This window comes from Zosterops lateralis (assembly GCF_965231275.1).
Source record: "Zosterops lateralis genome assembly, chromosome: 3".
In the NCBI taxonomy this organism is placed as follows: Eukaryota; Metazoa; Chordata; class Aves; order Passeriformes; family Zosteropidae; genus Zosterops; species Zosterops lateralis.
In genome coordinates, this window is record NC_139764.1 from 98226538 (window position 1) to 98253827 (window position 27290).

Genomic DNA, 27290 nt, shown 5'->3' on the forward strand with positions numbered 1-27290 from the left:
GCTGTTATGTTCCACCCATTGTACCATGCCTTGTTTAAAAGCTGCTGTACAGTAGTATCTGTTGCTCTTTTCTCCCTGACTTCCCTTCAGTAATAAACCTACTGGAACTTCATAGAAAGAACTCTTTTGCTCGGGTCCTTGTCAGTGTCTCCTTGTCTGGCTTGGGGTAGAACACCCCAAAGGTTCAGCACCAGCACTGCTAGTGCCTGCTGTTCCCCACACCTGCCAGTTTGCTCCTGGCACCAGCTGGAGCCTGGGAAAACCAAATGGAGTGAACTGACAGCCAAGAATGTGACAATGCAGACAGAGCTCCATCCAGGTCTCAAGCTGTGGGGAGGGGCCAGAGCCTGTCATCAGTGTCAGATGGCAGTAGGGACAACAGGTGTGTGAGATATGACCAGAAGACCACCCTGGTCCACCCTGGTGGCAGAGTTAAGTAAGTAAGCAGAAAGATTAAGAAGCATGACAGAGTCAGAGGACAGAGACTGCTGGAATCATGCTCTGGCCTTCCTGAGACAGAACAGCCACGATCCAGGGGGCCCTGTATTCTCCCCACAACAGGCAAAAGGCACCTGTGCCAAGGGACATTCATGTTGGACAGCAACAATTTCTCCACTGAAAGTCATATGGAGATCAGCCAGGAACTCCTGAGGTAACAGAAGTCAACAGGAAAACACCACTGAAATACTACAAAGGAATTAAAGGGTGTTCCTCTAAGAAGCTGACACAGCTGACAGCTCAGCTGAGGTGCCTCTACCCAGTGCACACAGAGTGGGCAAACTAGCAGGAGGAGCTGGAAGCCACCGTGCTGCCAGAAAGCCCTGACCTGGCTGCCATTCCAGAAACTTGGTGGATGAATCCTATGACAGGAGAGCAACTATTGATGGTTGCAGGTGTTCAAAAGGGACGGGAGAGGAAGGAGGGGAAGAGAGGTTGCCCTCTACATCAAGAGATGGAGAGATTGCATATTCTTGAAAACAGTAGCAAGGAGGACCCCAGGAACTAGCAGCCTGTCACCTTCACCTCTGTGCCTCTGAAGATCATGGACCAGATCCTCTGAGAAGTTTTGCTAAGGCACATGGAGAACAGAGGTGATTCAAGACAGCCAGCAACAGCTTTACCACAGCAAAGCCCTGCTTGATCAACCCTGCAGCCTTCTGTGATGGAGTGACTGCATCAGTGGACAAAGGAAGGGCTACAGATAGCACTGATCTGGGCTTCTACAAAGCTTGTCATGTAGTCCCCCACAATATTCTTCCCTCTATATTGGAGATGCATTTGATGGGTAGACTGTTACCCTGATAAGATATGGGGTGTGGACAATTGCATCGAGAGGCCAATGGCTCAGAGTCCCAACAGACACCAGGGACAAATTCTCTGCCCGGCGAGACTCCACCTGCATTGCTGCATCCACCTCTGGGATCCCCAGCACAGGAAAGACATCAATGTATTTGAGCAAGTCCAGAGGAGGCCACAAAGATGACTCATAAGGGATGGAACACATCTCCTATGAGGAAAAGCTGAGAGAATTGGGATTTTTCAGAGAGAAGGCTTTGGGGTGACCTAATTGCAGCCTTCCAGCACCTGGAGAGAGCCTACAAGAAAAGTGGAGAAAGACCATTTACAGGGACACATAGTGACAAGACAAGGGGGAATGGCTTCAAACTGAGAGTAGGTTTAGGTTAGATGTCAGGAAGAAATTCTTTACCATGAAGATGGTGAGCAAGTTGACCAGAGAATTTATGGATGCACCAACACTGGAAGTGGTCAAGACCAGGTTGAATGGGGTTCTGAGGTCTAGTGAAAGGTGTCCCTGCACATGACAGGGGGGTTGGAACTAGATTACCTTTAAGGTCCCTTCCAACCTAAGCCATTACAAGATTCTAAGGAACAACTCTCCTAGGAGGAAAGGCTGACAGAGTTGGGGTTCTTCAGCCTGGAGAAGACTTTGTTTCACTGACCATTTCTACAGGGTTTTAGATATATTTTCAAAATTGTTAACAGAGATCTGAAGTCAACTTGCATCTTTTCTACTAAAATATTGTGTGTATTGGTTTCCTCCATCTCCTAAAGTGTTCTGCAAAGCAGGAACAGTGGACTTTGCCCTCCAAAAGAGAAGTTTTAGTCTAGGATGGTCTGGCTGTTACAGCAAAACTATTAAGTGAAACTGAATGGCCTCTTACTGAAATCAAATTAGACAATCTGAAGGTATGATCTGATGAACAAATGAGTGTTCTGTGTGACATGCCAAGTAGCTCTACTTACAATAAATAATAGATTCATCATTTTCCATTTATTTGAAATCATACTTGCCTGCAATGATTTCTCGTAGCTTGGGATCCAAGTTCACTGTACAAGGCAAAAAGGTTCTTACATCACGTGCAACAAGGACAGGTGTTCGTGAGGATAAAAATACTTCAAAGTTCCGTATATCTGCATCGATTTCAAGTAGAGGTTCAACATCTTTAGTTGTAGGAATGTTCTTTGAAATTCTGGAGGGTAGAATCAGATACATCATAAACCATATTTACTAGAGCATGACTTCAGTTTACAAAGTAAAATTCTAAGGTGAAATACTAGTACGCTTGCACCCATTCTCCCTGTTCTCTGAAAAATAAGAGAACCCATCAAGAGCTGCACTGTGTACAGAAAGATCAATGTAACGTTTTCTAATATGCAAAAAACCTCAAACTGCTGAACAATCTGATCTAATGGTATGTTTCAGAGAAATGTCAAAGAAGCCATACATCAGTAATGTCAAATCCAAAGTAAGGGGAAGTTAACATTTGTGAACTTTAACCCCAAATATCTATTCAAATTCCTATACCCAATTCAGAAATTCCATGGGAAAAACCATCTCATTTTTAAACTTTTTGTAACAGGAACAGGCATCTTAGAAGTTGATCAAAATCTAACTGTGCTTCCATTGTAAAAAGGGAGAAAACAGCCACCTGCTTTCAAGCAATTCACCTTCTATGAAAAAGCCACAAACAAATGAAAACAACAAAACCATGAGACATGTTCAATGTAAGGGACTGTTCATGCATTATGACTATTGTCAAGCAACAGTGGGGGTTTTGTGAGCACTAGTATAAAGGAGAGTTTCAGGAAGGAACAAGTAGAAGGATTAAATGTTAGTCTTGTGGAAGTTTATGAAAAGCTCCTACCAAGCAAGTGGTGGAGGCTGACATTGTAGTTCAGATGGAACCTATCTTATTTGAGGTTTCATCTCATAGTACTGGTATCTCATATCAAATGAGGAATGATAATCTAAATTAAAGATTCCTACAATGAAAAAGTATTTCTCACACCCAGTATAATAAAAATGTAAACAGTGAAAGAATGCACTGAGAATGACGAACATAGTTACGGTAATGGCTACAAAGTGACTGTGACACCACTCTATATGAATATCAGTGAAGTAACTACACTGTATATAAAGGAAAAATAGAAAAAAAAAAGAGGAAAAAAAACCCCTTTATATAAATATAAAATTAATTATGATTTTTTTAATGGCTCTTTTCAAAGACATGTTAAGACTACAACTCTATGACAAAAGGGAACAGCATAGATATGTTGGCTGCTCTATGAGCTGCTGTAGCTTGCTTAAAAGAAGAAGGGAGCACAGAACAAAGAAAGTGTAAGCAACTTTCTGACTACTGGCCAATTAAAAGAGCTAAGGTAACTACCAATGTTGTCATGGGGGAAATGAGTGCACTGATGCATAGATGGGAAGGGAGAAAGGAGACTCATGCACACTCAGTAAATCATCAATACACCAGGAATCTCTTACATTAAATAAATTCAAACTCACATTGTGAGAAAAAAACAAACACTTAAAAGAAACCCCCAAGTGGTTGAATCGTATTTTTAATACAGCTAATGAACTAAGTCTACCATTAGCTGAACAATCATATCCTATTTCATAATTTGTCTGCTTTTTAAAAGCAACAATCTTTTTTAATTTTCATTTTTAGATCCACCATAGAGAGTAGAATTTTATGTACCATGGGATTATTCCAGAGACAAAAGTGGCAGATTTACACAGAATACTTAGTATTAAAATAAAATAATTGAGAGCCAATGCTATATGCTTGAAGTGCAACTCCATTGCATTAAAAATGTATTTCAGCTGTATGAATCTTTCAATCTGATCTTTTATGACATTCTTGCCATATACTAAGAGTAGAATTAACAAATTATACCAGGAAACAATGGACCATGTACCTAACAGATGAAGAATACTGCCATACCTGCTGTCACAAAGAGCGTCTGTGAATAACTTTATTCACAGTAAGAAGTTACTTTATAGCACAGGAAAAATGTAACAAATATAAAGCATAGAAGCAAGTGTAGCCTATTCTAACAAAAGTTCTGATTCTGCAAACAGTTATGAGACGTTGTCCAGATGGCAGCTGGATTATCCACTTTAGGGAAGCTCAGTGTATCTAAGACTTCAGAGACTCCAGCCTTAAGAGAATAAAAGATGGTGCTTCTGTGAGAACACAAACTTGACACTCAAAGGTTGCAATTTCAAATAATGGGAAAATTCATTCTCCATCAGTTTAAAGAAATCTAATAGAAGCTGAAAGTAGTCCTAACCTCAAGGACTGAAGGGGCAAAAGAAAAAGTAAGAATATTTCACATTTCTCTGAAACATACCATTAGATCAGATTGTTCAGCAGTTTGAGGTTTTTTGCATATTAGAAAACCTCAACTGATCTTTCTGTATGAAAGTAAAACTTGTATACTCCACAGAATCTGAGAAATTCATATTTTACACTAATATTTAGCTACTACCTTAGGTTGTTCTATTTAGCTTCATATAAAACTACAACTAAACTGACTGTGAATGCATATGTTTTAAATCAAACATCGGATGGTAAAAAAACCCAAGATCTTTAATGCACACTTTACTTACATATATTCATTATTTATATTTACTGTTAGTATTTTAGACAGGAGTTCAACACTGGAAAAGTAAAAGTTAAGTCACTTTTCAAGTCAGGAACTGAAGAGTTAAAGAGTGGCCTACTTCAACACTTCAATCTACAAAATAAAAAGCCAAAAGGGAATGTGACATAGATTTAAATAAAACACACAGCTGATGAATCACATGAAACAAATTAGCTGATTTTTAATGCCAGCTCTACTTAAGTCTGAATGCGAACAGTGTTCTGAATACGATGAACAAAGCTACTGTTCAGAAGCCAATAGCCCACTGCTGGTGTGCAGATTGAAGTCTCTATTCTAACCTCCTGAGCTCAATGTCTTAAACTACGCCTTTGAAAGAAATATTTATGTAAATGATAATCTTTTGGCAAAGAGCCACAAAAACCATACATGCCTGCACTTCTCAGATAAAAAAATAAAAGGTTAGCATTTAAAGCACTTTAGGAGTTACTTTTTCTAAAATATAAGCATGTAGATCTAAAAATAAAGCACTGTGAACACACTATTCTCATTTTGGAGCTAGATTCCTAAAGGCAAAAAGAATTATTTTTTAAATCAGAAACATCAAAAAGTGTCAGTGTTACAGACTGTCTGTTTCCAGGAGAAACTACTTGAATTTAGAAGGAATGAAGCTAAAACAAAACATTTCATTGATTGAAGTGAACCTTAAAAATTCATTCCACTGCTCTTCACATCTCTTTCCCATGAGCAGCTGAAACTAAAACCTGCTTTCATTGTGGAGTAAGTTATATTGCAACAATGATGAATTATTTCTGGCTTTCTCCTCAAATATAGATAACTTAGTGCAAGTACACAGAGGCACATAATCTTATCTTTCATTCAAGAGACTGTAAATTAGATTCAAATTTGCTCTAATTATGTTCACCTTGTACTTCCATGCCAGACTTAGAAAATAACCACCATGGTCCACAATGTGTCCAGCACTGAAGGCTGCCAGCATAACTCAGAGGAAGGTGATAAGCTGTTGCACCTATTGACCATCTCCACTACCCTGCTAGGTGGTGGCAAAATGGCAACAGCCAAAATCAACCACCTTCATCTGCATTGGAGGTGCCCACATTGCCTATGCCATCAGTTATGTCAGGCCCTGGAATGCGCCAACAGGATTTACCCACCTCCTCCCTCTGCCAGGGGTTTTGAGGCAGGTGCTCAAGGCTGGCTCTGATAGTGTAGCTGAGTAACTAGGCTGTGGTGACAAGAGCTGTGAGAAGCCTCACTGCAGGGCTCTCTTGCCTGAATTAAGAACAGCTTTTAAGCTCAGACCTTTGCCCTTGGTCCTCCTCTGAGCTACATCAATGCACCTTTGGTCCTGACCTTGACCACTGGCTTAACTTCCTGCCTTGATCTGCACCTTGTGGCTACACACCACAGGGCAGTTTGCTGTCCCTGGTTACTGCCACTGAACCTGCTCCGTTTTTCCCGTTTGGCTTCTGAGGGACTGCTCTCCCCCTGCTCACAATGCCAGGCCTGCCTTGCTGCTCCCGTCAGCTTCCAGCTCACCCTCTGCCATGGAGCAGCCTGCCCTGCTGTTCCCACACTGGTGGAAGGTTGACTTCTTTACAAGCCATCATACCCCAAAGGGCCGTTATCCCTGCTCTTTCCAAACCTCTCTCCCTGAAGGTGAAAATAAATAAATGCTTCAAATTAATCTTTGCACACCTAGTTTTTTTTTCTCACGTGTTTTACAGGAGCAAGCAACTGCAAGGACAAGAGTCATTTAACTTTTTCACTTTATAAAAAGCAAATGACTTAATTGTTATTAAATAATGGAGCAACAGAAGGTATGAGCATGAAGGGATGTCATGTTTTATCTACCACGTGCTTTTTAATTTTTTCCTCTCAATATAGTACAAGTCAAAAGTGTTGCTTAAAATAGTGAAATAATTTGTCATTAAAAATGAGAAAAAAAGATTTCTAGAGGTTTGATACTGAGAAACACAAAACTGGAAAATCTTGACCATTATGGAATGCAATATGAAATTTTGATGCTTAACAGTCTGTGAATTAGATGTCTGATCTCTAATTCCTAATAATCAAATCCTACTAATACTATGCTCTGTGCTGAAGTTACTTATCTTGCTCTTCTCATGTTTGGTCAATATAATGACAGCATTAAAAACTCCCACACAAATCGCTCCAGGAACCTTGCAGTGCTATCAACATATCAGCAAGTGGGCTGCAAATATTCTCTCTCAAACTGAGAATTGCAACAGGTCATTTGGACACTGAAAAAGAACATTTGCTTATACGCCCATTCATATAAAGACAGGAATAAAAAGTCATCACACACTCAATAATATAACATAAGGGAATAAATGTTTTATCTTTATAAAGACCAAAAAAAGAGAAAGCTATAGTTTGATATATCTATGTAGACAAAAATTCAAGTCCCCTCAGTGCATATTAAGCAGAAGATACTTCACTGAACAGATGCAATAGCTATTTAAAAACTCCTATTACCATAGGTATTCAGGAAAGCTTGCTTTGCAAAACTGACTCTATTCAAGTACCAGCAGATAAACCACCTCTCCTCAGTGTTCTTGCTGCTGATAATTTCAGAAAGCAAAAAACATTCTGATGCTTAAAAGATTGATATTTATTAAACTAATCTCCCACATCCAGGATCACACACTGTCAACTGAGCCATATTATAAAAAGTTCTGTTCTTTAAACAACTCTGGCATACTTTATGATTAAAATAAAGTGCTAAAGCAGTTACAAATGCCCGGATTCATTCACAGCTTTGCAGTGCTATTTGAATTACAAAAGGCAAAACAATTTTAAAAAAGGTGGGCATCAACCACCTACTACTCAACTGGTACATTGCCTTTTAACACTGAGACCACACTATTAGCACAGTAAGAAACATAATAATTTTATGTGCCCTGCATTTTAAGTGAGGCAATAAAAGGAAACGGAAAAACAAAAAGCAGGTTAAATATTTTAGAAGTAATGCCTCACTGTGAGGTCCACAAGAATACTAAATTGTCTACTTAAAGGAAGTGATTTATTTAAACCTGGCCTGGGCAAAGATGATTGCAGAGAACATTATAATCAGAGTGATGAATGTGGCACCTTCAATGGCTTTTTCATTTTTAATTTCTATAATCACTAAATAGCTACACTTCTTAAATTAATACATCAATAGGCATTAAGCAACTCACAAATCCCTCAAAAGTTCATTTCACCCTTTTTCTTAAAACGTATTTAAACAGTGTCAAAACTAGAATTAACATAATAACCTTCCAGAAAAGTTACATTTCAATGATCTTGCTCAATTTTAATATTTAAAATATATACAGATTTGCTGAAAGCATGTAACACACTTTTCTAAAAGAATAATTCAATAGATACTTGTCTAAAGCACTGTAATGAAAAAGTAAACAGATAATGCTTATCTTCCGTTTTTATTTTACTTCTTTTCTTCTTACTTATGTATATTAACAAAAAAACCCTCAAATGATTTAAACAAAAGCTTTTAGCTCAACACATAATTGCAACAAAATTACAATAATTGTACCAATTAAAATAATCCTGAATGAACAGTTTGTCATCTTAATGTTCCAATGGTTTATAGAAGGATCTACTTAATTAGCTGAAATTGCTTTCCAATGTTAGTATCAAATGTCATTTGTTAAAAGTTGAACGATTTTGAAAATAATTTAACAAAGCAATTTTACAAAACACCAAGAACCAACATTTTCTTTTCAGCTGAATAAAGCAAGCAGATGTGTCATCAAATTGCTATAAAAATAAATGAGCCTTTATATGGAGAAAAATAAATTTTACTACTAGTGCTACAGAATACTATTTTTTTATGAAATCAAATTCTTTAATGAAATAATTTAATATCATTTATATCTTGGTGATATTTTTAGTATGCTATAAATATACTTTCTTAAATTGAAGTAGTAAACAATTAAGGAAAAATATTCCACCGTACATGAAACAGAAAAATGTTTTAACCTGACTAAGTGATTTCTTAATTTGATTACCATGGGTGTATCACACAAGATCTGAATCTATCGAGGAAACATGGCACCAATGAAACCACGTTACAGAACTCCAAATATATAGTAATGAATTGCTGTTTCACTTATAACTAAACTAGTTTTTACCAGTTTAATTTCAAGAAACAAGGAAAAAAATAAAAGAAAAATAGTTCCGTGGTTGATTTCAAGAAAGGGTAACTTCAGTAAAGACTGGAAAAAAACTCAAACAAAATCATATCCCAGTGCTGAAACTGGACTAGAACTGGAGAAATTAAGAAACAACAATTCTTTCTATTATTGATAAATTAGACAAAGCATGTATATTCCACAATTCATCCCTTGGAACAGTGTAAGAGTTACAAAAGCATTAAAATGAAAGTAACACATTCTAAGTGAGCTATAGCTCACTTAGATCCTTTGGTTCCCTTCACCCCCTGCAACACCCCACTTCTCCCAACAAAGAGGAAAAAAAAAAAAAAAAAAAAGAATGCTGAATTAAAGAAAGTGCTGTTATGCCATTCTTCTAAATTTGGTGCATTCTGCCTCGGCACATCATATTGCCATCCAATTTGCCATCCATCATAGGTAGGCATGCACACATATGTGCACAAAGACTTTATCACAGAGGTTAAATTAAGCCCAAGTGATGGATGAATTACACGTTGCTAAGTTTTAAATAATGGTTACCTACAACCATTATATAAAGTATAACCATTTTCTTGTCCTGAAAAATCTCTTTTTCAAAATCAAAGAGTTCTTGATTTCCATAGTTTCCTTCAGCTTCCCAAAAAGCATATTTTCAAGGAGATTAAGGAAGGGTGGAGATCGTAATCTGAACAGATGGCTCATGAGTTTCTTCTATCCTGAGCCAAGCTCTTCTGTTCTAATATTTTTAATAAATATATAAAAATAGTCACAGAAATTTAGGGACCATCAGCTATTTGCAAATATCTTCGTAAAAAATCAGAAATTGTGTCTTAACATTCTGGTTTGGTCAAAGTCTCTGTCTTAACACCCCAGTTTAGTCAAAGTCAGGACAGAGAATGACAGGTAGGACTCTCCCTTGTGACATCAAGCCCAACAAGCAGATTAACATCAAAAGCAGCCAGCAGGAAGCACTTGAATGGAAAGCTGTGTGAATACCTGAATTCTGTAGTGTTAAATAAATTGTATATTCAGTCATAAAGGACAAGCACCCTCTCCTTCCCAGCATTTTTAAGCACTGATGTCATGGTCTCTCTTAGGACTATCTCCTCAGATACACCAGCCTTACATTTCTCACAGTTTAGCAGTTAATGGCTAGAATTAAATTCAGAAAGATATGGAACCTAGATGCCAACCCCATAAGAGTGGACAATATTTACCACACACCTACCTAATGGCTGAGTGAATGTTTTACCAATGTCTGGTATCTGAGCATGACCATGAGGAAATTCTCATGGATTATCATCAACTTCATATTGACTTTTTTCTTTCCAAAGGGCCTTCTGTAAAAGGTAGATCACTAAATTGCTCTGGTAGCCTGCAGTGCATTCCCTGCTATTTTCTTTCCAAAGGCCAACTAGAACTTTTCTACAGTGGTCTTGCCTGCCTGGACAACACATCTTGCTCACCAGGACCAGAAGGTTCCTTTGACTTGTCACACAGCCTGTCCCAGCACTTGGTATAACTAATTTAGACACATCTTAGAATTAAAGTAGCCTCTGCTGCTGTGCTTTGAGCTGAATTTCATTTTTTCCTCCTGCTGCAAACATGCTCAAACCAGATTTTTTTGTCCTTCACTTGCCTTTTTAAGGGCTTCAGTTACTAACTGAATAGGTTTTAGGTGCAAGATAGGCCTTGCTTTAGCAATTCTGTGCATTCACAACAGGAGAAACATTGATTTCACAGGAATTTCTGGGGTAAAAATTCAGACCATCCCTAGTTTCTCAAGTGTCTAGAAATTTATAGTCGTTTTCTGAAATGCAATACAAGACATTCTTGAACTCAAGACGCTCATGTCATGCCTGAAGTTTCACTTTCAATTTTAAGATCTTACAGTCCAGCTACTAACAGCTCTAAGAAGGGGCAGACTGGTAAATCTGCCATATACAGAACAGGTCAGCTCATAGATACAGAAACTCTCCAGAAAAAGCCTCCAGAAGAACACGCAAGAGAGTCACAAAATTACTTCATTGATTTCTAGGAACATTCTTCAATTGACAAAGTACTGCAGAGTTTGATTTCTGCCATGATAAGAAGGATACAAGAGATAAAATGTGTTCAACAGATAATCTTATTTAGTGAGGCAAATTAATGAGGAAAGGGACTGGGAAGACATTTCTTCTCATACAACCAGCTTTAATAGCATGACTTTAGTACAAGGTGGTAACATCAATCCCTGACATCTTTAGCCTTAAGAATAGAAAGATAGAAAATATCAAGAAACAAAGACAACCAAGACTCAGAGCCTCAAACTGAAATGAAAAAATTAGGACTTTTGGGGAAAAGAAATAAATGAATCAAATGTCTTAAGAATGAGGAGAGCTGGAAAAGAGAGAACAAAGTACTCCAGCAAAACTGGGAGTCATCACTGCTTGATGTGAGACTACAGCTTTCCTTGGCCCCTTAAATATATTTACTTTGGTACAACCGTTTTGAAATGTGATGATTAGAAACTCAGTCTTTAGAACTTAGAAAAACCACAGATTTCTATAATACAGTACATTCTGCCCTTCCACTGATTTGTTAGAAACTCCTGAAGACACTGTTTCATTTTCTGACTGAAGTGGGGCACAGAACGTTTTTCAGAGAAATCAGCAACAATTTATGAATTCCTTTCCTTAATGCAGATTTACTGCCCACTACTGCATTAGCAGGATTATAGATGAGATTATTTCCCCCAGTAGGGTATGACACCTATATTCACAATGACTTAGATCTACAACTTTCTCATAGCTACCTCTACAACCCTCTGTGAAACAGTTATCCTGGTTATATGCCCACATGACATCTCCTCCCTCTATCAGACCATTCACAGCTATGTCAAATAGCACAAGAATTATCTTTGGAAACCTAACCTGAAAGTTTCTCACAAGACACATACTCCTATCTTTTGCTTCCTTCTTTTGTTTTCCTGGGGCAATTGTGCCAGATAATCAAAGATAATCTAATTATCTTAGATTTTAATACATTTAGATATTTCTAGATTAAGATCTTGCTTTAAATGCCTTAAATTTCAAAATATTTCCTTGTCTTCTTCCTATGTTCATTGACTCTGTTGAGAATTCAGTTTCTTGAAATGTATCTTTCTACAAAAGCCACAGTGACTTTTCCCAAGATATCATTTATTTAGATCTGGCACTGTCATTTATTCTGGTGCCACGGATGTTTAAGTTGCCTTCACAAGAGAGCACATTCCCATAGCTGGCTAATTTACAAGTCTGAGAAGTCTCAGTTGCAAACATTCAACAGAAACTTGCTTTAATCTGACAACTTAATTCTCTTAGAAACTTATTTGCAGAAAGTCCACATATTTTATTGCACTTCAGAGCTTTAAAAAATTGCCTTTTGCAACTTCTGCAAACCACTTTGACATTACACAAAATCGACATTAGGATGACTCCTAGTAGCATGGAAGAGGATGCAGCACAACATAAATGTAGAGGAATATTAACTCTGTGTCATAGCTATAAATAAAATGGTAAAGGTAATTAAATTAGACCAGGATGGAGAGGTGGGTAATGACAACAGTGAGTATGACCACCAAATAACCTGAATACAAAAGAGTAAAGAGAGACAAAATCAGAATTAAGAGCTTAACCTGGTAAGGAGAGAGACTACATGAAAATCCTGATGATGAGAAAAGGCAACACATAACCTGAGGAAGTAAATACTACTACTACTAAGCATACCAGGTGGAAAGAAAGACCAACAAAACCAGCAGAGAGAGAGAGGCTGAAATGAGAGGACAGAAGTGAGATGATACAGTAGGTCAGTTTAAGGAGGTAAGAAGAGTAAAGGCATTTTTCTCAAGTATATAGACTGAAAGCCAACAAAGCAGATTCAGTATTTTCTTTTCAAAACTTGCCACAATGACAAAGCATGGGCTTGTTCCTCTCTAAAAAAAAATAGTATAGAACCTCTACCTGTTACTGTAAGAGATGTCAACTGACTCCAGATCATAAAGATTCTCCACAAAGGTGTATCTTTGTTGCAAACTGGAGCCTAATTTTGTTTAGGGGGTGGCAGGGGTTGGGGAAGTGTTCTGTTTTGGGTTGGGTTTTCTGTGGTTTTTTTAATGGTTTTGTGGTTTGGGGTTTTTTTGGCTTTGTTGGTTTGTTGTTATTTTTGGTTGTTGATTTGGGGGGGGCGGGGGCTGGGGGGGGAAGCCTGTGTTCTTTTGGTTTTGGTGGATGTTTTTGTGAGGGTGTTTTTTTTGTTTGTTGGGTTTTTTGTTATAGACCCTGAACAAAAGTTCACGGTATAATATTCAGCAAGTTTTTCATCTCTGCATAGAATGATACATTTCTCCTGACAGATCTAGTTTCATACTCATCAATGTAGTCTTTTATATTCTTCACAGTATCTATAGAAAAAGACAAATTTACTTTCCCCAACAAGCCTATAAGAATATATTAGTTAGCTTTATTTTTAATGACAAATTGAAGCACAGAGATATAAGTATACTTATTTAGTTACCAAACTGAGATATCCATCTTTTTCAGAATACTCCACCAACTGAAAGCAGAGCTCCCAGTAGCTCCAGATATAGCTCTGAACACTGAGTACTTAGCAATATCAGCCTACAGAACCATAAGCTGTACACCACCTCCCCACAGAGGCACGAATACTATCCAAGTGAAAGGTACTATAGAGGTGACTAGTCCATCACACAAACTCTGACTAATAGTTGTGGAACAGTTTTTAGTCGCCCTACTTCAGTTATTGCAATCTTTTCAACTCCAACAGATAGCACTGCAATGTGACAGAAAATAGCCCTCTCCTTTACTACAGTTTGCACAATTAAATTCTGAACATTACAAGATGGGAATCGCATGGAGACAAAATAGCATATAATCATGGAAATCATATATTATTGTGCCTGCATAGAGGGGAAATAACTAAAGACTATATTTATTTTTTTGCTTCTTAGTGCTTGACTACCCGATTCTTTTAATTTCCCTGTATTTTTTCTATGTTGTGAAACATCGCTTTCTCCTGGAAACCCCGAAAGCCAAGCAAGGCTCCGGCGCCAGCGCTGCCCGGGCTGGGCCGAGCAGGGAGCGCCACCTGCCGGCCCCGCGCCGCGCTGCACAATCGCTGCGCCACCCGCGCTGCCGGAGGGGACACGGCCGGGGACAGCCCGCCCTGGGGGACACGGCCGGGGACAGCCCGCCCTGGGGGACACGGCCCGGGACACGGCCGGGGACAGCCCGCCCTGGGAATACGGCTGTGGCACAGCCCGCCCGGGGACACGGCCGTAGGACAGCCCGCCCTGGGAATACGGCTGTAGGACAGCCCGCCCCGGGGACACGACCGGGGACAGCCCACCCCGGGGACACGGCCCGGGACAGCCTGCCCCGGGGACACGGCCGTAGGGCAACACGGGGTAACTGCCCCCGTCACACCTCAGCGCACACACCGATCATCCCCCACGACTCCTCCGCTGAAGGAGCCGCAGCGATCAGTTCAGTGCGGTCACTCTCCGCCCCCCCCAGTCTCCAGCGGAGGGAAAGGCAGTGGAGAGTTCTCACTGCAAGGGAATCCTGGCGATTCAAAAGCTTTTTCACAGATGATATTTTAAAATTTGAAAAGCAACTGTAATATCAAAACATTCTCCTTACACAGAGAACGCAATCAAGTGTGAAACTCTTACATTTAATGTCGAACCTACAAGATTCTTTTCCGCAAAGACAGTCCAAGCAGCAACCCTAAGACTGCAGTGTCACAATAAAAAGTAGTTTGACACGAACTATGCAATACTAGGAAAAGTATATTCTTGTTTCTGATCTAAAATATCAAGGTATTAAAAAAAAAAAAACAACCTTGAAGAATAAAAAGCAGAGAACAAGTAACAATGTCAGTACAGGAACAAGCTAAATAACTGTCAAATCTGGTATCTATTTATGAGACTCCAAATGGGAAACCTGCTCTATAAACTAATAAAACTAAGAAAACTGAAGTTTTAAAAGAGGAACAAACTTTGAAATGATAGAGAAACAGTTATTTGAGCCAAGTTACTTTAAATAGTTGCAGATAAAAAGAATAGCAATGACACAGAAAAGATTACTTTGGATAAAACAGAAGTTTTAGAGCTCTAGATAATCCCAGAGAAGAGTTCACAGACCTTTTCACATTCAGCATATGGTAAAGATGATCACCCAAATCACCAGACAGATGAGATCTCAGCTTTGTCAATACTTCAGGAGAGTTATATATTTAGTTTCTTACACAGGTTCAACAGAAGGGGCTGAGAGACATCAATTCCCTTCCTGAGCACACAGCAACATTATTGTCAGAAAACTTTTTTTTTTAATTGTTAAGGTCCTTTCATTTTATCATTTTTGTATCAAATAATCCCGTTTGTAATTTTTGGTAAAGAGAAAATCCTGAATATTGGTCTTGTTTTCCTTTTCCTTGTTTTCTGGTATTGCAGGTAAAATATAAACAGCTTGCCTTAAAAGATTATGATCACCTTCCCTTCTCCAATACATTGTACAGGGTTCTTGCACTGTTTCTTCCCATTATGTACTCTGGTTTTAAACACAAAAAAATTACCTATATGCTTGTAATTGTCAGTTATGAACCAGCAGTCTACTTAAGTGGCTGTATCACTTCCAAACAACCTGCATAGCAAGAGGTACAACATAGCAGCAGTCATCAATCTCCTCCACACCTTAACTAATAAACCACGACACGTTCCAGCTGGCACTGAGCATCAAAGCTCAAGTGTTTGTGCTAACAACAAACAATCCAGAACCCAAATAAGTTATTCACATTCAATTGTGAATGTCCTTTTCTTTTATTCATGCTGGTTTACTACAATTTAACATCCGTTAATACTGGAATTGCTAGCACCCATTTATGAGAATAAATCAGGTCGCCAATACCTCCTCTGATTTATCCAAAGACAAATATTGTTATGTCTTGAAGGCAGCTTTGGACTTCGATCACCCCAAAGTGATTTATTACTGTAGATGCCAATAACCAGAAAAAAGTAATGAGTTTGTTGGACAAATACTGAAAATATAAAATTGTGAAACACGTCATACAGAAATCTAAATAGGGAGAAGTTTGAATGAAAAGCATGACAGGAAAGGGAATTCCGTTGATGATTCTGAATTACTGTACTTAGCTGATCACATAAACATTTGTGACACTTAGTTGTGTGAACGCACAATGGCAAGATGAGTTCCCAGTGCTTTACGTTTGATTTCACAGCTATATTATACTCACAGAGGAAATGCAAAACCCAAAAACTGGGTCCATACTCTAGAGGAGAGTGTTTTCTAATCATGCATTTAGTTTACCTGAGAAGTCTGGTATTTTCTAAAACCATCTTCCAGCTCAAAGCCACTTCAGTCTACAATTTGCCCTCTTCATCTGTTTTCAATCATCACCTTCATCATGCCCAATCTACTCTTGTCCCTTTACCTTCTGGGATTTCTGCATTCAGGTCTTAACTGCATTTCAACTTTTCTTTCCTAATAAAACTCATTAAATCTTACCCAAACAATCCTAATTCCATTCTCAACACTTCAACCATTCTCAGACCACCCCAGACCCTTGCACAGTTCTACTATTTCATGACTTTCAGTGCACAGCACACTTCCAATATTTTTTCTCCAAGTTCACTCCCCTGGACCCTGCAAAATCTCTAGATTTTCTGGTAACTTGTTCAATCAGTCACCATCTTCTCTCTTTACCTCAGCTGTTCTTTTCATCTCATCGCAATTATATTTTATCCAAGTCAAACCTTTCTTTCTTCTCCCTGACTCTGATTCTCAGATTCTGCTTTTCTTCTATAGGTCCCACTCACAGCCACATTCTCTCTCTTCCATTCCTCCCACTGTCATCAAGTCACAACCCACAAATCCCTTCTTTCAAACAGAGGGTTCTGGAGAGAGATGTTCACTGGCAAAACGACGCAATTGGCTCTCAGTAGCAATACCTAGACAGCTCTGTTGGATAGCAACTTGTAGCAGAAATGGAGAAAGTCATGCCTCTTCTTCACATCACTTAACTGCAGCACATGGCGTTGCCATAGCACACCTGCTAAGCACAAAACCTGCAGAGATTTTTATCAATAAGACCAACTTGTGCTGGGCTTATTTCAGATTAACAAAGAAGTGGAAAAAATACCCAACTTGTAGCTTGGCCAAGGTAAAGATGAAAAGGATATCAAGAGATAAAAGTACAGCTAGCTGCCTGTGAAAGAATTCCTGTACGGTTCTCTTGGGTTTAAATACAAAGCATTCATTCATATGTGGTGCATCAAATAGCAATGAAACTCACTTAGAAGTTTTCAGAAGTTAGCAGAAGAGGGTAAGACTGTGGGAATTTTAGATTACAACCTGATAAATGTTTGAAAGCCATATTATTCTAGTGATCATTAATAATGATCATTATTTTAACCACTGAAAGTACATATTATTACCAGAATAATGACTACCTCTCATAGATGGTTTTTAAAGTCAGATGATCTGGAACACCTTCAGTCTCTTCAAGATGCAGGATGAGCCATGATGTTCTATATGGCCACTGCTCTGTGAGATTGATCCAACTTGCCAGTCTGTCCCAATTGAATGTGATCTGATTAGCTCTCAATAAACGCCCTAAGAGAATAAGAAAGGAAAAAACACAGAGGATTTTTTTCTCCCTTTTGAAAATATCTTTTTCCCCTCGAAGTAACAGCTATATTACTTGTTATTTTCTGATCTGTGAACTTTCTGCTATTATATTTTTAGCTCACTAAATTCAAAATCATCACAAGTTGCGTCTAAAACCATAATTTTACAATCTAATAAAAATCTATTCATTTTACAATCTAAAAAACCTATCTAAAAATTTGCAAATCCTGGTCAAAATATGAAACTCTCCTAAACTGTCAACTTCAGCCACAGGTTGAACACTAATTACTATCATCCTGCTACTGATGAATCTTAACTTCAACAGAATTCAATAAAGAATTCACACAGCATTAATTTCTCCATCTAAAGACAGAATTTCATGCTAATACTTTGATAGATTTCCTATGCATTGGCATGTGAAATGCAGTCAAAACAAGTTAAGCATACAACTGGCAACTTCAATAGATAATACAGTAAAATTCAAAGCTATAAAAGAGACTGTTTTAAGTTAGTAAAGCAAGGTAAAAATTAAAAATAAAGTTATTTTAAAAAACAGAAAAAGTTAATGCTACAGTTTATGCATTTGAAGTTTCAGCAAATTTTCTATAATTCCTTTATTAATATGTGTAATGACATAACGTACAGCCTGAAGGCTCTGTTCATAAAGCTGTTCAGGAAATCATGTCTAACCACAGATTATACCACACTAAGTGTTCTTACAAGGTCTCTTTTTTTTTTTTTTTTTTAGTTTAATTTTACAACAAACATTTTTGATTTTGTTATTCTTTCACAACTGCACTATAATTTGCCAAAACAAGATAGGTTACATGCTACAAATCACAGTGACAAGCTAAGAGACAGGACACTTATTTAAAACATTAGCCCAGAATTTGAGGTCTGTTGCAGATTTATGCTCTTAACTATACCCAGTGTGAAAAGTAACTCAGTTTCTTTGTTCTGGGTAGCTGTAGGGCTACACAGTGCCTTCTAGTGTCTGTAATAGGAAAGACAGTAAATAATCACTCCCCATTCACTTACTACATGAAACATGGTTTATTAAACCTCCAGAAGCCCCTTTCCAGTTATTTCCAGTTTTTAAACTTCAGAGATATCAACATCTTGACTGTGTTTTGCTGAAGAAAAACAATTGAGAAAATGCCTTAATCGGCCTCACATCATTTAGGGAAAAAGGACTCCAAATACTCATAGCAAAAATGAACAGAATATATACCTGGTTTTCCCCTCACAGCATACCTTTTCAGATGTCATCACTGCAATCTCTGTTCACACTACAGGAAAATGTAATTTTCTTATCCCGTTTCAAAATAAAAAAATACAAAATTTCCTAAAAATGTAGACTAGAATAATTTGCCTCCAACTGAAGTCAATGAAACAACAAATATTACATATCTTTCAAATTCTACGTAGAATGGCCTATAATTTTTTCTTACATTCTTGAAGAGTTTGCTTCAGAAGGATTTTCAAAAGCAACGCATGGACTGACTTGTTTGATTTAGTTTACACACTAAAATGTCTGAGTGTAACTCCAAGCAGCCAAAACACAATTCTGTTTACTGCACACAAGTACGTCATGCTTACCTGTCACTGAAACAATATTTAGCAACCTTCTCATGGTCTGAGGGCTGATATCACTGAACCAATCCTCTGTAACCAACAGCTTGGTCAAATCAAAAGACATTTGGCGGGTAATGGTCCTCTGCATCTGGCGTCTTCGGTAAGTGTCCTGATAATGAAACAAAAACCCAACGAATACTGATGAGTATCAAAAGCTTTTATGTATTTTCAGTTTCACTTGATAATCAAGTGAAAGCCTTGGTAAGTCTGTGAGGCTGACAGGTAATATCAAACATACAAGAATTTAACTCTGATTAAGCTGTGTAAAAGCTGAACATTATTTCCACAGAAGCCAAGAAGTGGTAAAAGTTACACATTTTACTTCCACATCAATTCTGACAGGGTAAAATAAAGTGATACAGCAAAATATTTTTTAAAAAGATTACTACTTTTAGCATTTCCATCATCACTTCCTACTGTCTCTCCAAAGGGTTGATACCATACATTTACTTGTAAAATACCATCCAGCTACTTGCAAAAATTAAAGTGACCATCAGGTTCCCCTGCTATAAAGCTCACAAAGTCTCTACCAATGGCAGCTCAAAAACCTCAGAATCCTCAGATGTGTTGCTTTTCACAACTTTGTAGATACCTTTTATTCAACCAGTTTATGATTTTATGTAAAGATGAAAGAAGAAAAAGCAGGAAGAATGTGGCAGACATTGCAGTACAAGTCTAGTACTTAATACTTGAAATTCTTTGATTTACTCAATTACTGCCCCTTGTTGCAACATTCTGCAACAAACTGGTACCATGTTTACACAAAAAAAAATTGCAAAAAGATACACACATACACACACTATAGCTCCTACCACACTTCCTATATCATCTCAGCATTCATAGAGAGCAGTATTTAATTTTTTGTGGAAAGGAATACTTTGGTGAGCAAGCAAACTTCTTCCTCCCTGACGGAGCATCAGTCTACTGATTTAAAAACAGAATTCTCCTACATGGATCATTTACAAAAATTTCATAAGAATGGTTTGATAAGTCTTCCAAGTTGCTATTATTGAAAATGTCAAAGGAAAAACAAAACAAAACAACAGAAAAGAAAAAAAGATTTTACCAGTATCTCTATTTAGACTAAAAATCCTTCTCACCCGCCTGTTGAGAGCAGTTTTGCTACCAAGTTTGGTCATGTCTCCAAGACTGTTCTGAGAAACTCTCCTGTCAACCTCTTCATGCAATCCTATGGAAAGGAAAACAAAGATAGGCATTTTCTCCAGTCATGTATATTTGCCTGACCTATAAAAATAATACTAATAATCTGTCAACTATTTAAAAAGTTTCTTCCAAAACCCAGATTTTGGATCATCCATTTTGTAATGCCCTTATCACTCTCCTGCATAACCTTACCTGCATTATCTGCATAAGGAATATCTCCGTTGGTTGTTGAAGCGACCATCAGTTTTTTTGCATTACTAAGCCCTCGGCTGTTCAGAAAAACAGGCAAATGGACAATATTTCTCATGTAATCATGGCCATTGATGTTTGAATCACGCAGAACACTGTTGAGATTCTGGTTAATTGCCTTTATAATAATGTGGGGGTCACTTGCAAAAATTGCAATGAAAGGGCCTTTTGAAAACAAGACTCGTACCTGTAAAAAAGCAGTACACCTTGTCAGTAACAACTAACTGTAGCTGCAGATCATTTGGCTCAACATTTTATATTCATTCTGTTCAAGGAATAAACCTGACAGGCCAAGAGACATATAGAGATGTCAACTTCTTCTATATGAGATATCTAACATTAGGAACTTATCCACAGTTAGAAATAAGAACACTTGACAATTTAACAGCAGAATATACAGTGGAAGTCATCACCAAGGATGTATCATGCAGTAATGTTCCAGCCCCCACAAATATTCAGAATTTAGGTATTTTTCCTCAAAACTACTTCAAGGGTAAATATGAAACTCTCCAAACATTTTAAGTTTGTTTCTCCAGAGTAATTATTTTCCATAGTTTATATTTGATTATTTCAAACCTTTTCAGAAGAACTAAGATGCAATTTAATTTTCAACTTTTAAAATCCATCACTCTTAGCATTATCATTATGCTACTGTACACAAATATTAATTACTACAACACAGCCTTCTTTTTACAGAAAACACACAATAACTGTATGTATCTGTGGAAGAGATCATGCATATTATCCAGAGGTTATCTTTATAAAATGATCCAACTCACAGTATCAAGCATCTGTAAAACCTTGTCCTGTTCACAAGCATCCAATCCATCAATAATTACAACAAGCCTTGTCTGATTCTGAGTGAAGCTGTCAATGGTTTTTGCCATTTTGGCCATCAGTTCCACTTCACATTTCAAAACCTATAAAAAGAAAAAACAAAGAAGGAAAAAAACTATTACCTCTTTAATACTTAAAACTGATAAAAATACATATATTTCCTTTTGCAGATTGTTATTTGTCCCAAAAATACTTCAGTAAGATTACAAGAATAAATTTACAAATACTTGAAGTGAAAAGTCCTAAAATGTCACTTCCAACATATTAATTTCCCATTTGAACAAAACGCAGAAAACAGGAGAATAAAACAGCAGAAACATATATCCCACTTTGATATAACGAACTATCCTTATTTAAAATCCATTACAATGTTATTTAAGAAAATAATATTTACGCACAGTAAAACATTATTTCAGAAGGAAATGAAAGAGCATTTGCAGCTTCAAAAATTGCTTTCCATAAAATGTACAGCAAAATTTTGTATCTGCCTTCCAGCCAAGCACATTATGCTATTACTCTAATGCTCAGTCATTGCTATTCAAGATAGGCAGTCTGAAGATTTGTTAAGCTTTTCAACATTGTTACACATGTAACAACCACCCATAACATAGAAACAAAGGTCGAATTTGCCTGCCCTAACTTCAGCAGATAACAGGGAGACATTAAAATCTCATTTCTTAACCAGTAGATTCATTAGAATGTGCACAATAAGATGATATGAAACAGATGAACAACTCTCCTGAAATACCTATTTCTCTCCTTTGATGGCAAAGGGTGAACCTAACTCCTCAAAGGCTGAAGTTATGTCAGATAAATACCACTCAACAAACAATTGTCAAGAAACACAGTACTAAGACATAATCAGGTCTTCTGTGCTGCAAAAACATGGCACCAGGCATGGTGGCATCAGAAGGGCAAACAGACCCTTTGGCCAGGAGCCAGCAGGTTTAAGTGACAGAGCTTTCAACAAGACATGACAGGAGAGGGGGTAATACCAGGCTTGCCTGTAACAAACTATGGCATGACACACCAAGGTTAGAGGGATACAGTGCTAGTGAGGACCCTCATCTGAGGTGTGCTGGCCATACTGGAGCACACTTGGAAGTCTTATGAAGATGAGGCAGAGGCTCCTGAGGTAACAGAAGCCAACAGGAAAACACTCTGAAATACTACAAAGGAATTAAAGGGTGTTCCTCTAAGAAGCTGACACAGCTGACAGCTCAGCTGAGGTGCCTCTACCCAGTGCACACAGAGTGGGCAACTAGCAGGAGGAGCTGGAAGCCACCGTGCTGCCAGAAAGCCATGACCTGGCTGCCATTCCAGAAACTTGGTGGATGAATCCTATGACAGGAGTGCAACTATTGACAGCTGCAGGCTGTTCAAAAGGGACAGGAGAGGAAGGAGGGGAAGAGAGGTTGCCCTCTACATCAAGAGATGAATAGGTCACAAAGAGATGCCTCCAAGAAGCAGCCACAAACTGGTGGAGTCAGTGCATAAAAATTTGGACCAGACCAATAAATGATGCCTTGGGGTTTGTGTCTGAAACAGGCCTGATCAAGGGGAGCCAATTGATGAAGCCTTCGTGTTCCAGCTACAGGAGGCATCATGCTCATGGGCTTGCATCCTCCTGGGGAACTTAGATGACCTCAACATCTGGAAATACAGCCTCATGAGCTGTCAGTAATGCAGGACATTGCTGGAATACACGGAGGATAACTTCTTCAGCTAGGTAATAGACAAACCCTATCAGAAGGGGAGCAACACTGGACCTGATGGTCGCTAATATAAGTGAGCTAACTGGGGATGTCAAGCTTGGAGGCAACCTGGGCTGCAGTGATCACACACTTAGTGGAGTTTGCAGTCTTGAGGGATATGGGTCAGGTAAGGAGTAAAGTGAGCACACTGCATTTTAGGAAAGTGAACTTTTAACTCAACAGACCCCTGGAAAACTGCACACAGGGACAATACAGCTGGCAGATCTTTTAAGGATGCTTCCCACGGAACACAAAAGCTTATAATCCCCAGGTACAGGAAAACTGGCAAGGAAGACTAAAAGCTGGCTGTGCTGAGCAGAGACCAAGAAGTAAATGCACAGGCAGTGGAAGCAAACATGGGTGTGCTAGGAAGAGTACAGGGAGACAGTCTGTTGTGAGGAGATGTGGTGAAGAAGGCCACGGCACAGGTGGAGCTGAACTCGTCAAGAGATGCAAAAAATAAAAAAATGGCTCAGTGTCCCAATGGACATCAGTGACAAGTGCTGTTCCTCAGAGGCCCACGCTGTGTTATTTAATATCTACATTAATAGTATGAATGACAGGATCAAGTGCATCCCCAGCAAGTTTGCAGATGACACCAAGATAAGGGGTACCGTTGATACACCTGAGGGACAGGATACCATCCAGAGGGACCTGAACAAGCTCAAGACTTGGGTTCATGAGGTTCAACAAAGCCAATTGCAAGGCCCTGCAATGTTTACTGAATCCCTGGTATCGATCCAGGCTGGAGGATGAACAGATCCAGAGGAGCTCTGCCAAGAAGGACTTGGGGAATGCTTGTGGGTGAGAGGCTGGACATGACCCAGCCATGTGCCCTTGCAGCCCAGAAAGCCAAACGTGTCCTGGGCTGCATCCAAAGCTCCGTGGGCAGCAGGTGAGGGAGAGGATTCTGCCCCTCTGCTCCACCCTGCTGAGACCCCCACCTGCAGGGCTGCATCCAGGTCTGCACTTGTCAGCACAGGAATGACACCAATGTATCAGAGCAAGTCCAGAAGAGGCCACAAAGATGAGAGGGATGGAGTACGTCTGCTGTGATGAAAGGCTGAGAGAATTGGGATTATTCAGCCTGAAGAAGATTCTGGGGAGATGTTTATTGTGGCTTTCCAGTACCTAAAGAGGCCTGTAGTAACATGAGGACAAACTTTTTAGCAGGGCCATTTGAAAGGACAAAGGGGAATGGTTTTAAAAACTTGGCAGGGAGATTGGACTGGCTGACCTTTAAAAGGTCCCTCTCAACTCAAACTACTCTGTGACTGTATGAAAAATTTTGTACAACAGATTTTTATACAATACAATGGCTGTAATCTATAAAGTGAACAATCACATTTTACTTTCAAATAAGAGCATATGGCATATCTGATGACAGCCTGAGAGTATATTTATCAGTTTATAGATACAGACCAGCAAAACAATAGAATTTTCTACCATTTTTCATTAAATATGTGGAGTGTTTTGGAATGTTCTTTCAGTGCTACAATTCCTCTCCTAGCAAAGATGTCTTGCACACAGAGAAAGTTAGGCTTGTTTTTACAGCTTTAGAAAATTCTCAAAGTCATTCTTTCTAATCTTATGATCTAAAGCAAGCTTTTACTGAACAATGGTAATTGGGAATTGTTTGCCAAGTACTTTCTTCCCAGCAAAAATAAAATCAGAAAACTGAACCCCCAAATTTAACATTCATGATCAAGCAGATAGGTCTCATACACAAAGCACAATTACCACTAGCACAGAAGTGCTCCTTTCAGTAAAAACTCACCAAGTCTCATTCTCCTGTAGTGAGACTTAGCCTGATTAAATTTCTAGTGCCCCAACTTAAAAATACTCCATGTTTGGGGGTTTGTTTCACTCCTTTTAAGGGCCAATCCATATAAATGCTCACCTTCATGAACCCCTCGCTTTTCAACCTGTGAAGCTTGGAGGCAGCATTGTGAAGGCGTTTTCTCTGAGAATTCAAAACTGAATCCATCACCTGCCACCATGTGCGGCAATTCAAGAAAAATGCCAAACCAACAACACAGGTCACTGTTATGAGAATGACATTCACTGTCATGTTGGCTGATTCCACATTAAAAATCGCCAACAGGGCGATGGCAGAAACAACGCAAGACAAGATGAACAGGAAAATCACAAAGGATGGGAGGCAGCAAGTTTTCTTCCATTTCTTTTTACCTAGGAAACAAGTATTGCTGTTAGTATTAATGTACAATGTAATGACAGGTGAGTGCAAAATCTATTAACTTGCATATTTCTCATAAAACATTAACTGGCACAAAAGCTTATTGCAGTGTTGACATCCAGTCACAAACCAATGGAAAAAAAAATCTATTATTTGCCAAAATTCTTCGAAATTATGAAGCAGAAATATTCCTTTAATCTTCAGTTTATTTACATCGTTTCAAGAAATCCACACTGGATGGAAATGACAATTTTGTATCATTGCTATCACTCCTTTTGTGGCATCTCTTTGTAAACGGTATTTATGTAAATAAATTGTAGGACAACTGTACAGGAAATACTCAGTTTTAAACTGGAACCTGGTACTTACATCATCTAATAATAATGGTACCATTGAAGAACTAAACCAAAATTGCAAGCTGCAACCTGAGGCCATCCTTTCTTGCATGCTAAAACACACAAACCCGAAAAATGCAGCAAATATGGTTTGGACAGTTCACAAGAGCTCCAGAAGAGAGTACAGAGCTCCTGACTTCAAATGGACTGATAATAAAGAAGCAAATACTGCAGCTGGAGCTTAGCACAGCTAAATCAGTGACCAAAGAAACAGCATTTTCCAAAGCAGCAGTTTCTGTCTTTGGGACTGGTACAGATCCAGTGGTACATCTAGAAGATTGCTATCTTCTGGACACATTTGTTGATAACAACAGAATAACAATGAACTGAAGCAAAATTATTACAGCTAAAAATCAGTATTTGAACTGCAGGGGGTAATCAGATTTTTAATATGCTAAGTAGAAAAAATACCCAAGGCTTATATGTGGCCCATACTATTCTCTACACCAAGGTATGAGCTGCAAAGGTTTTTCACATTGCTGACATAAGTGACTCATAGGATTGTGCTGCAGGACAAAGCAACAGAAATGCATAATGACAGAAGTGAGGGGCAAGAAACAAAGGGGAACAGCTCAGACATAATTAGATTCAGTTCTAGACATAAGTAGAAATGTAAGCATCCTCTTACTAGAAAGAGACAGAAGTGGGTTAGAGAGACAATTAAATATCGTGAACAATGAAATAACAGTTGTAATAGGTGTGTCTGCAAGTTTACAGACATAAAAGAAATTAAGATATAGAAGGCTAAAAATAAACCTCTCTGGAATTTCTGTGAACATCCAGAGGTAATAAACCTATAACCCTGGACCTGTAAACAATTGGAGAAAAGGAGAGAACGTGCAAAATCATCAAATAGATAAAATAAATTTTAAAAATCAATTAGATAATTAGGCAGAGAATAGGAAGGCAACAGAGCAAAGAATACAAGCAAATGTGAGATTACAAATGAAAGGGAAAAGATGATTACTGCAAATAATCACAAGAAGCCAGCACTACACTGACATTCCTAAGACAACTTCAGGAGAAATTACAGCATCATGAAAGCTGTTTCGCTGAGATTAAGGAGAGGAACTGCAGAACCTAACATGGAAAAAAGTGTGAAAAAATCCACACATCCCTTTCATAAAGAATGCTTAGTGCATTTGAAAAAGAATAATGAGGAGTAAGTCGTGTTCTGCACACAGCTGAACATAGCAAACATAATATGTTTTTCCCAGCCTCTGCAGGACAAAAGAGTCTAAACATTTCACTTTGTGAGAGGT

At 38.4% G+C, this 27290-nt stretch overlaps 1 protein-coding gene across 2 annotated transcripts in view; it reads right to left on the reverse strand.

The window, feature by feature from the left end:
* KIDINS220 (kinase D interacting substrate 220) overlaps positions 1-27290 on the reverse strand; it is an 82747-nt gene that overhangs the window by 27143 nt on the left and 28314 nt on the right. For both annotated transcript variants that reach the window (XM_083856044.1, XM_083856043.1), the window contains exons 17-23: positions 25337-25626; positions 21625-21765; positions 20789-21032; positions 20533-20621; positions 19397-19541; positions 17620-17782; positions 2314-2492 (exon numbers count right to left, since the gene is read on the reverse strand). In XM_083856044.1, the coding sequence (XP_083712170.1) occupies positions 2314-2492; positions 17620-17782; positions 19397-19541; positions 20533-20621; positions 20789-21032; positions 21625-21765; positions 25337-25626 (1251 nt within the window). The remainder of the gene's footprint in view (positions 1-2313; positions 2493-17619; positions 17783-19396; positions 19542-20532; positions 20622-20788; positions 21033-21624; positions 21766-25336; positions 25627-27290) is intronic.